General features: G+C 40.7%; 1 protein-coding gene across 1 annotated transcript in view; it reads right to left on the bottom strand.

The window, feature by feature from the left end:
* Window positions 1–6,654: 6,654 nt before the first annotated feature.
* LOC306825396 (uncharacterized protein) overlaps window positions 6,655–12,775 on the bottom strand; it is a 498,202-nt gene continuing 492,081 nt past the window's right edge. The window contains exon 19 of the mRNA XM_079346114.1: window positions 6,655–7,707. Coding sequence (XP_079202240.1) covers window positions 7,695–7,707 — 13 coding nt within the window. The 3' untranslated portion in view covers window positions 6,655–7,694. The remainder of the gene's footprint in view (window positions 7,708–12,775) is intronic.

Raw genomic sequence — 12,775 nt, 5'->3', positions numbered from 1 at the left:
ACTCACTTCCTGCCTGTTTTTCTACCATCACAAAAACAAACATCTCCAGACTCACACACCCTGATGCAGGATCAGTCTCAGGCCGGGTCTGGTTCGGGGTACCACACAGAGACAGACTCCAGGATGAGCAGAAGTCCAGCATCCTCATCCACCTTCACGGCTCCCAGTGAAGTCTCACACCACATCCAAAACCTCGTCCCCCCCAGTCCCTCTCAGACCTCATCTCCCACCTGCACTCAGGTCTGGTCTGGTCTGGTCTTCACACCAGAGCCTCCAGTCTGGCAGCACTGGTCCTCCTGGATCTGTAATGCTACATCCTGATGTAAATGCTGCTCTCCCAGGCCCACGCTGCTTTACTCCTTCTGTTCTTATGGAAACGCTCCGTTTTATAAATCCATCGATCATTCTGAATATTAAAACAGTGACCTCTGAGGAAACACTGCAGCCTTTCCTCTTCTTCTCAGCACACATGAATCTGCTTCTTCTTCTGGTTGAAGGACAGGAGGGATGAGCCTCTAATCATCGGACACTAGAGCCAAAGACAAGCTGAGGACAGTGTGAGAACATAAATCAATAATGAACAGGTTTAACTACATTAAAAACAGGAGGCTTGTTTGAACAGGTGGGTTTAGAGACGTGAGAGTCGATGTTTGGGATGTCAGGTGGGGAGGGGGGGCAGAGTTGTAGACCCTGGACCTCATGGTGGTCATGCAGGCAGGAGGGATGAGGAGGCTGACAGCTCCTCCTGCACAGGGTCTCACAGCAGGAATAACAGACTCTGGAGGGGGCCTCAGCTTCTGTGTCCCTCCAACAATAACAGTCTCACACAGAGGATAAACGCCTCGGGGACAGCAGCAGCCAAAGATCACACCCAGCTCTGTACATGTCAACACACAGGGAAGTAATGAGAGAGTGTGTGTGTGTGTGTGTGTGTGTGTGTGTGTGTGTGTGTGTGTGTGTGTGTGTGTGTGTGTGTGTGTAGATTGTAGGGGTTATTACAGTACGACTTCTGTGTCAACCATAGAGCTGCATGAATTCAACAGTCTTTGTGAGGAGGGGCTCTGCCAAACCCTCTCCCTTAAAGCACTCTGGATGACCCTTGACATTTGACCAGGCTGCTGTCACACCTGGGTGGCTCCTTGTCCATTAGGAGGCTGGTACTGATAAGAACCATGCTCCTTGCTGCTTCAGAGGGCCCTGTGAGGGAGGGCCGGAGCAGCTCACTGTCCTGGGCGGTGTCTGGCCCAGTGGTCGAGTGTCCCACAATAAAAACATCCTTGATTCTGTGGACCTGGAGCAAACCCACCCCAGCCAAGTCCACCATATCCCCTGTAACCACGCCTGTACAGATTGAAATTGTACCCTGTACTCCTCTCATAAGAGTGATATGGCTGCTGTACATATGGTTGCTCTAGATGAAACACCAGCGCTTATTTGGATGGCTTGTATTTGATAGTAGTACAAAGTAGCCTCTGCCTCTTGAAGCAGCATCTTTAGGAGGTGAAGCTCTAAGTCTTATTAACTCTATCATCTGCTGTTTGCTGTTGTTTATGTGAGCGTAAGTGATGTAAGACGTGTATCTCCCATCTGGGGAGCGATACACTATTAAAACCAGGCATTTCAACTAGTTTTGCTTTTACTGATTCTGGGAGGCCTGCTACTAGGACTGCTTGTTTGAACTAAAGCTATGATCCCCCCAGTACAACCTTATATTAAGAACATGCCAACAAGATTAGCACCATCTAATTTGACTTTGACTCAACATGTTTGTGTACAGTTTGTCAGTCATATCAGTAAAATGTCCAGTCTAATTGTTTAAACATCACTCGTAAACAGTCTAGAAATAGTTGAAATGTCAGCAAGGTGAACATATTACAAAGTTTAAATGACGCTATGGGGCCAAAATAAAGTAATTTTTGGTTTTCTATTTTAAGAATGTAAAAAACAAAGTGGGTTGTTTGCATGATAGATGCATGCAAATAAGTACTAATGACCTACGACAGCTAACTCCTTTCCTACGCTCCTTGAATTAATCAATCCTCAAATTTAGCTATATAATATGTCGATATAACAATAAGAAAAAAACACCATAAAACATGAACACATTTAACTACATAAAAACAAAGTAACAACACTGTGGGGTGATACTCAATGGGCTAAGAAAGGATGGGGCCTTCTTCTCTCCTGTAAAACACCCTATCTAATCTCTCCTTTAAAGATACTGATCAACCCAGTGGCCAGAGTCAACAAGCACACAGACTAGAGCCCCACTCTTCCAATCAACAGCCAAAACCCAAAATGAATCTTCCAGCAGTTAAAAAGGAACTCCTCCTCTTAACTATGCAAATGTATAGTTCATCTATTTTAAACCTTTTAGAAGAATTTTAAAAGATCTACTCATCTCCTTCGGGAAATGTTCCACTATTATTGCCTATTTAATAACACTAAAATTCTATTTATCAATCACACTCAAACAAAATAATTACACAGGCCTTCACACACATGATTTACCACACAGCACACAAACACACACACCAACAGACATCAACAGCACACACACACATCTACTCAGGCTGTACAGCGCTCACTCACACATCCAAAGACTCCACCAGCACACACACATCTACTAGGTAGAGCTAAAGGTGTTGCTCAAAATACTAGTAACAGGGTAGAAGAAAAAAACCCTACCTTTCCCCTTTCCACTCTCTGAACCAGTGAGAGAAAAGAGAAAAGGAGGTGCAATGAACGGAATAAAAAAATATATATCTCTAAATATTTGTACTTGAACTTAAGGAACAGAACTTCTGTCCAAGTTAACACACAACAAAAGACACTATATACACGTGAACAGCAGAAAATGTATAGACGCAATGCCCTATTTGGAGTCCTAACTGGCAAGCTTCTACAGCAGTCCTAATGACAACTGCGGCCAGTCACTGGGGGTTCTATCCCAGACTCACAAACAGTTTTAATGCACTTCTGCTGATTCACCGCCTCCCCAATGATCCCACACACAGTTCTCTGTTGACTGAAATGACCAGCGTTCAACCTGTTGCCTTCTTGACATTGTCATTCAGTGTCAGAAGAAAAGACCCAGCCCAACATTCAACCCAGCCAGTCTCTCGCCCCTGGCTAACTAACCAGTCTCTCGCCCCTGGTTTCCTAGTCAGTCTCTTGCCCCTGGTTTCCTAGTCAGTCTCTCGCCCCTGACTTCACAACCAGTCTCTCGCCCCTGGCTTTCTAACCAGTCTCTCGCCCCTGGTTTCACAGCCAGTCTCTCGCCCCTGACTTCTCTTCGCATGGCCTTCTGTTTGATTGCTTACTTGTATTCTTGATTCCATTTTCTAAATTTAGACATTAACACCGTCTATACCCAAACCAGACAACGATAATTTAGATTTTCCAATGTGCACAATTTTATGGAAAAGGTTTGTGTTCACCTTTGGTTTTTGTGAGGCCTCTCGATGTCTGGATAGGTCTGGACGTTGTACCATAGACTTCAATGCAGTCGTTCTACCACCTTAAGAAATTAATACATTTGAATTAAACATATTTCATAAAATTTTCATAAATTAATCAATACTTACATCCTCCGTCAAACCTCATCCCCCATCACGTCGGGGTCACCAAGTGAAGGATAAAAGTTGTTATTGAATCCTTTTCCTAAATGTTGTTAATAGAAATCTGACTCCTCTAAATAATTACCTCAAATCTCTCTGTGCATTCTTTTGATGGGATAAAAGGAATGACTGAAATGTCTCTTTCAGGTTAACAGAGTTTATTAACCTGATGAATCAAGAATAGAAGTTACAGAGTCTCTGGGTTCAACACTACGTGTCCCTGACAACAGACAGATACCTGGTCAGTTCATGAAGTCTGAACCACGACTATCTTTCCCTGAACCCTTTTATACATTAGACAGAGATTATCTAACCAAATTATGCATTTGAGAATGTGCGGTTTCCTTCCTCTGATTGGGACATCTTTCCAAATTATGCGCCTCCTGATGTTTGGTTCCACTTCTCTCATTGGTGCATCATACTCCTGATTCCTTTGTCCTTCTATAGGGGAAGACACATCCTACCTGGCCTGTTTCTTATCACAAGAAGACATCTAGGAATCATTTCCTTTTTAAGCAACAAACCATTTAAGTGATTAACTATCAAGGCCCACTGAACCGATCAATGTGGATGAGTGATTAACTGTTCAGGGCCTTAAACTAAACCTATGTTTGATTTGGTGAGTGATTCAGTTTAAAGGGCCACATCAAAACACATGTTGGAATGTGCACTCACTTCTGCAAGCCCTCTTCACAGAATACCTTTAACCTCTGAACTAAAATCTCAAACAATTAGATTAAAACACTTAGAGTAAAACATGATATAATAACTGATATAATATAAATGTGAACAAACATCATTCATACAGTGGATATCTAATCATTCCTTTGTATTTGGTGATCAAACCTTTATTCAACAATACATTATTGCAGTAAACACTTTGATTATGAGTAGAAAGAGGCCTATTATTCTAATACATGCTAACACTACAACGCAGGACACAGGTGACTGAAGCTACCAGCTAACTAAAGTGCGCTAACATTAGAATGCTAACACTACAATGCAGGACACAGGTGACTGAAGCTACCAGCTAAGTATAGGGCGAACGTGAGTATAGGGCGGTTGGAGGTGTGTCTCTGGAAGAGAGCGGAGGCTTCAGTATGGAGGAGGCGTGGCCAAACAGCAGTTTGTTTTGGTTTCATGATCTATAAATAAACAGCTAAAGTAACAAACCAGCATTAAAAACTCTTAGATCCACGTTGACATGTATATTCATGTAAGGCTTATATTATTTGTCGTAGCAGTCGGACTCAGACGGGTCACACAGCAGCAGGCCGTCCACGCCATCGATCCACAGGAACCGACGTGACGAGACAGCCCAGGAGGAGAAAGATTTATTGAAGGGGATATAAGTAACTTTCTAAAACAGCACATGGCCGTCAGGTGAACTGCACCAGTAACCTGTCACTCGCTCTCCCTCACATGATCGTGGAGCCGAAATATTTGATACTGGACTCAAAATCCCCGCTCTCTCAGTTATCCACTGATTCTTAACTTCAGATAGATGACCGCTGAGAGTTTTACGACGTCCTGTAGGGAGGCTCATCCAAGCCACAGGGGCGTCTCCGGTGACTCCCTCATGGGGGCACTAAACTGAGAGTTACCATTGAGTTTTTTGATCCTTCACCTCCAGATAAGACGACTGACTGAGACCAGGTCAGAAGACCTCCTGTCTGTGAACGAATCAACATTGACAAACATCGGAAAATCTCTGGGAATTGTTTAAAAGGAAAAGAAAAGAATTGTTTAAAAGTGAGTTCTTGGATTTAAACTGAACATCTTCCTCCCATCTTGTGCTCAGTATTTTCTAAAGCTCATACGTTTAAACATATATTTAGACTCTGTATTATCATATATAGAGGGTCACATTATCTTTTCTGTTTTCATACTGATGCTTTCCTCTGATTCATTGATTAACACTTTGAATGACAGATTTCCATGATATTTTCCTGAATGTTCAGAGATGACTGTCTCAATGAGAGCTCATAATTAGTTCAATATGGTGACGTCATAAAGCCTTTTATTAACTTTTATTCTTCTTTGACTTTAGTTATAAGGAATTCAACTGTTGAGTTGTTGGATCCTTGTCTCACTATGGGTGGAGCAAAGCCCCGCCCCTTTTCTGCCTGCTGCAAAGGATGAGACAGGAGGAGTTGAAGAGTTTTTGTTGCGTCTTGTTTGAGTCTTCTTTGTTTCTCGTCTTTCTGCTGGTCTGATCACTTCTCTAAACATATCAGTCTTTTTGTCTTTATAATTTTAAGCTGTTATGGAATATATCGATCTAAATCTGTGAACCCACAGAGAGCTTCTCTCTCGTCCTCTGGATTCACACTCCCTTACAGACAAAGTTAATGACTCTGACGCCAAACTGAACTCCTTGGGGGGTTCGCGAGACGCAGAAAACACCTTCAAAGAATTTCAATACGCATCTGTTAATCAGAAACCGGTTTGTTCCAGCCCTGAAACAAACCAGAGACGGCTAGGTCAACATCTACTGTATGTCCTGGGATACTTGATTTACATGACAACCAGATACTCCTCCGGCCTCCTCTGGAATTTGCCTAATGGATTTTATAGCCACATCTTTTGACCAAAGAAAGAATACCGACATGTTCACTTTGTATACTAACGAATGTTTATTTGAATTTTCAGGTGGATAAACTTTCTTAGGACATTGAGACGAACATTTTCATCCAACCAGGGTTCAAATCCGACCATGAACAGCGGAGTTATCAGAAATCAAACTTTCCAAATTCTGACCAACGTGATCTTGTTAAAACTTGCATGGAGCACTACTGCCCCCCAGAGGTTGAAACGGAGAAGGTACCTTAAGAACGTCCCATGGTTCATTCTGTCAGAACAATTAAAATTGCATTTGATAACCATTATAAATTATATATCCAGATGTTATTCTTTTTCTATCTTCTAAAAATTCAACCTGTGTTTTGATGTCTTGTGTCGTTTCTTCTCGTCACATCTTCATTAAAAATGTTTGAGCCTTCTTACAGGTGAAATAATCCTAAAAACCACGTGGTGTGAATAACAATAAAAGGCTTTATTAGACACCAGGAAACTTCACTGTGATGGTTTAATAACATCAACATCACGTTCACAGTTTACCTCTGGGTTTAAGATCGTTTAAAGTTAAGGTAAATTATTACAGAGCTAACTTTTATGATCTGCGTCTCTTTTCTGTTTTTATAAACAAGGTTTTATTGGCCTGTTACAATTTCTCCTATTAAATCATCAAATAACATCAAATCATCTCCACAAACATGATACAAGAATGTATAAAAGCAAAGTTCACCTTCTTCACACAATAAAAAGAAATGAAATAAACACAAAGGCTGTAAATAATTATAAGTCAAATCAATATGCAGATTGTCTCCACATGTCTCCTCTCACAGATCCTTAGTTTTCCTGAACGCTCCGATACGGGTCGGATGAGCGAGTTGCTTTAAAAGTTGTGGCTGCAATGAATTGTGGGTCGGCACTTTCTCATCTCCTTTGGTAAAGGATGCTCCAGTGTTTCCTAAAGGAGGCTATAAAGGAAGCAATATTCAGGTGCTGAGTCTGCACCTGGATCCAGACATCCATGTTTGTAGTTCTTTTAAAAACTCAGTGAAGCCTCCTCTTTGTTTGGATCCAACAAAGAGACGACTGATTTATTATCAGACGACCAACGACTCGTGGTTACAAACACAACTTCACACTTTAACAGGTGGCATCAACTTCTACTGTTATCTGTGAATAAGAGTGCAACACTGCACATGTCCACAGGGTGGTGCTGTAACACAAACATTTATATCCAAAGAGTTCATCTTGGCTCGTTGAGTCATGAAGCAGTTTAAGTTCAGAATATGAGAATAGAAAACAGTCCGAGGTCATGGTCCTGTGTGTGACGGTGGAGCTGATCTCAGAGCAGCTCAGACTGCAGCACTGAGACTCATCTGAGCTGTGACTGGTCCGTCAGTCTCCCAGTAACACGGCCCAGTTACAGACTCACCAAACACCAGCTGCTGCTGCTTCCAGCTCTGTGATCGTCAGGAACAACAGGATCCTCTCTTTAAACACTCACGTCTCACAGCTGTTGATATAAAAAGACATAAATCAGAGAAATCATGAGTTATAATCATAAAAGATCATTATTATTATTATAATCATATAAGATCATTATTATTATTATAATCATATAAGATCATTATTATTATTATAATCATATAAGATCATTATTATAATTATCATATAAGATCATTATTATTATTATCATATAAGATCATTAATATTATTATAATCATATAAGATCATTATTATTATTATAATCATATAAGATCATTATTATTATTATAATCATATAAGATCATTATTATTATTATAATCATATAAGATCATTGTTATTATAATAATAATCAGCAGAGACCAGGACGGACTCAACTTAACCCTTTACATACCTCAGAGTCTCCAGTCTGTAGTCTGGATTCTTCTGAAGGTCCCTCAGCAGCTTCACTCCTGAATCCTGCAGATAGTTGTTGCTCAGGCTCAGCTCTCTGAGATGGGAGGGGTTGGACTTCAGAGCTGAGGCCAGAGAAGAACAGCTGATCTCTGACAAACTGCAGTAACTCAAACTGAATAAAGAATAAAAGAAGAGAATAAAAAGAATGATGAATGAGATGATAAGAACATAACTAGGTCCAATCAGTGAGTGTGTCCCTAAAATAAGTAGAGAGACTTTGTCATTGTGTTATTGTGGATCATTCAAATGTCAGCTTTCTACAGACATCATCCAAACATTCATCCAGCTGTTCATGTCAATAAAGACACCAACATTACACACCCACTACTCTACTGAGCTACACACACCTGGGACTGTCTGTGTGTGTGTGTGTGTGTGTGTGTGTGTGTGTGTGTGTCTGTGTGTGTGTAAGAGAGAGAGATAGAGAGAGAGAGAGAGAGAGAGAGAGAGTATGTATGTGTGTGTGTGTCAGTGTGTGTGTATCTGTGTGTGTGTGTGTGTGTGTGTGTGTGTGTGTGTGCTTCAAAATCAAATATATGTCAGTTCAGATAATCTTGTGTCTTCAGTTTTGAACATTTAATACAAATCAGAAACTTTCACTTTAAAGACTTAAAGAACTCCATTTAAAGTATTTTGTTTAAAGGGTCAATGACGTGACGCTTATTTTTTTGTGTCTATGTGATTTGCTTACATTTAAAAAGGTTGAAATTTTAAAATAAACTGACATATTACTTGCATACATTCCTTTTTTTGAAGACCTAGTCTAAAATATATGGTTTTAATATATTTTAAGAGAATATTTGGGGGATAATGGCAAAAATGTCATGTGGTGTAACCCTAAAAACTTTACACGAAATAGTTTAACTTGCTTAAAAAGGTTAAAATGTTCAAAAAAACATGCTATCAACTAGTTTGGCATAATCTTACACTAGATTTATTTAATAGTGTATAAAAGTAATAAAACACAGTTGTTCAGAATATTATATTCTATTTGGGCAATTTTGTCTGTCAAGTCAAAGTCCTGAAGTGTCAAGGTGGTGTAACCACCATTCAAGGAGCCATTTTGGTAATATGATGCAAGAAGACAATGTGACAGGAAATGACATCACAGAGAAGGACCCCTGCTGAGACTAACTGCCGTGTGCCACGGTCAGTAACTCTCTTTCAAATTTGAGATAATTCTACATTTTTGGGGTCCGGTCAGGTATGCTTATGGTTACATGTCAAATGGTATGACCCCAGGAAAACATTTATTAATCTTCATCATTATAAAAACCAGTGTTTACTTTAAAAATTATGTTTGAAATATTCACACAAAGCCTGTGTATAGGTGTCCATAATAATGCCTGTCAAATTTGATTTGAAATTGAAATGTCAAATGGTGTAACCGGTTACACCATTTGACTCCTATTACAAACGTCTCTGTTAGAGGCCAGTTTTATCAAATATCAGTAGTTTATGATTCTGATTTATGTTGTAATATGAACTACTTACTATGTAGAACTATTTTTAAGTGTAAAGTATTAATTATTAATTTAATAATGTAGAAGAATTAAGTAGGTGTACAGTGACACCTACCTTTAAACATGAACAGATAAATGTTAGTCAACAATTAAAAAGTTCATCTGTAAAACACAATTTTTTTAAATTTTCTGCTGTTTCATAATTAATACAACATAATAGAGCCTCTTTCCCTCCAACAGATGCCTCTTTCATGTCAAGAAAAAGTGGCTCGGCACAGAGCACGCATGAATGCCGATCCTGCAGCAAGGGCCAATTACCTTGCCGAAAGACGGGAAAGGTGACACACACACACACACACACACACACACACACACACACACACAGTTAAAGTCAGACTGATGTAGTGATTCAGGTGTTTTGAAAGAGTTAGTCAGTGGGAATAAAAGAAGGCAACTGTTTTTACAAGTATGGTAATTGTTTTCATTTGTCTGTTTGATTCGTAGTTATCGTAGGAGAAAGAGAGAGGGCAAGAATAAAAATACTCCAGTAGCCGAGCTTTCAAAAAAAAAAAGCAGGAGAAGATGAGGGAGATGATATTCAGCAGCTAGACCATCCTGATCCAATGTGTAATCACCTTGATGATCATGACTATGAGCAGCCAATTGGTGAGGGGCTGCAAGCATCCTCAACCCCTGAAAGGAAAGAAAAGGAAACAAAGAACAAAACCTACTGCTCAGTGCTAAAAGAGAGGGAAAGGCTGAGGTCTGAACTTCGCAAAGTTAAAAGGGAACTCCAGGCAGCAAAACTCAAGACACAAAACATACAGAGGAAACTAAAGAAGCAAAAGGAAAAACAGAAAATGGTGATCGAAAAGAACAAACCGAGACTCAAAAAGAAAGCATCACAGGCGAGAAGAGAAGTGGCCAGCTTTCTTTGCAGGGATGAGAATAGTCGCATGTTATCAGGCAAAAAGGACACTGTAACGAAAAATAAAATCAAAAAGCAAAGGAGGGTACTACTTAACTCTCTGAAGGAGCTCCATCCACAGTACAATACAACAGTCATGAGACACCTCAAATTGTCATACAGACAGTTTGTTAGGTATTGTCCTTTGTATGTAACACCAGCAAAAGACTCTGACAGAAATACATGTGCTTGCATAGAGCATGAAAATGTCAAGCTGCTTGTTGACAAGTTGTATCAGAGAGGCCTTCTTCTGACCAACAGCATTTCTGACTTGCTGGCATCTATTGCATGCAACACTACCAGCAAGACTTGCATGTATCGCACCTGTGCGGAGTGCTGCTACAATGAAATCGAGTTCGAGGGACCTTTGGAGGCAACTCTAATAACATGGCAGCAGTGGTCCAGGGTAGTCTCCTCTGAAGAAGGGAAAACATTTACCAACTTTGAAAAAGTCACACAAAGTGGTAAGTGTGATGATCTGCTGGCTTTGCTTAACAAGAAGCTGGACTCTCTTGCGAAGCATCAATTCAACTGGCTACATCAAGTGAAAACACTCAGAGAGCTAAAAGAAACTCTATGCGAGGATGAAGTCTGCATTCACGTAGACTTTTCAGAGAACTATGGCTGTAAGCTCAACAGGGAAACTCAGGCTTTCCACTTTGGTGGAAGTCGCAAGCAGGTTACAGTCCACACCTGTGAGGCGTATACAGCCTCCTCATCAATCTCCTATGCCACTCTCTCTGCCTCTCCTCGCCATGATGAACGTGCTGTATGGGCGCACATGGAGCCTGTGTTGAGGGATGTCAAAGGCAAATGTGAGACACCACCTTGCACCCTACACATCATCAGCCATGGACCAGTGACCCAGTACCAGAACAAGAAAAACTTTCACCTACTCAGCACAGTGCCTTTTCTGTATGGCTTCCAAAGGGTCGCATGGAACTTCAGTGAGAAATCGCATGGGAAGGGAGCTCCTGATGGAGTGGGTGGGGCTGTAAAGCCTATTGCGGATACAGCAGTCAAAAGAGGCACTGACTTGCAAACAGCAGAGGAGCTGTACAACTTCCGGAAAGATCAGCCCTCTAGCATCAACTACTATTGGATATCAGAGGAAGCCATTGCAAAGTATGATGAATCAGTCCCAACAAATGTCCCAGCCGTGAAAGGCACACTCAGAATTCACCAAGTGACCTCTGAAGTCCCAGCTGCAATGCAGTGGAGGGACATTTCATCCTTCTGTGCAAGACCTGGTACCTGCAACTGCTATGGTCCGCAGTAGATTTCCCAAACCTACCAGGAAACCACCCCTCAACATGTCAGCAGGATCTGAAAGGAATGTTCATCCTGGTCAGACATGAAAGAAAGCCTTTTGTGGGACAGGTCATGCAGGTGGTGGGTGACGAACTGGAAGTGAGTGTTTTCACCTGGCCTCAATCACCTGATCTCCTTTTCTATTACAAGTCTGATGTGCTGAACATTGTCTCTGAGCCAGAACCTTTGAACTCGCGTCATTCAAAACTCACAGCAAAGGACTGGAAACACTTCCAAGCACACACTGCCTGAACTTTAAGATTCAGAAGTTCTCCTCTCTGAAACAGCGTGCATGGCACTAAAAACAAACACTCTGCTTTCAATCCCCCTTCTGTTTTTACCTTCATTCACTCTCTCTCTCTCTCTCTCTCTCTCTCTCTCTCTCTCACACAGTTTTTGATTATTAGATGTTAGTTGATGATTCTTGTCACATTGTTTTCTACAATAAAATAAGTTCTTGTTCTTTCACTCTAACACACACAAAGTTATTTACTCATGCACTCTCTCTCTCTCTCTCTCTCTCTCTCTCACACACACACACACACACAAAATAAAGTTAATTTAACCTTGAATTCATTTTACTGTCATTCTTTGTGTCATTTTTTCAAGAAACAGTGACCTTTGACTATAAAAGCAACATAGTCAGTTGGTGTAACCAGTATTTTTCATGAAAATATTAAAATATACAGAAAAATTAAACATTTCTTCAAACAAGAAAATCAACATGAACAGCATTCAATCTAAAACTTCATGGAGGTCAGAAACATGTGAACATGAAAATGTTTCAGCTGATAATCAAACACATGAGATGTAAAACACAAACAGAGAAGAAGTGAACTGACCTCAGAGTCTCCAGTCTACAGTTTGGACTCTGCAGAAAATCACTCAGCAGCTTCACTCC

The sequence above is a fragment of the Symphodus melops genome (genome assembly GCF_947650265.1).
Source record: "Symphodus melops genome assembly, chromosome: 6".
Lineage (NCBI taxonomy): Eukaryota > Metazoa > Chordata > Actinopteri > Labriformes > Labridae > Symphodus > Symphodus melops.
The sequence above is the reverse complement of the archived record's forward strand: the minus strand, read 5'-3'. Positions and strand labels throughout refer to the sequence as shown.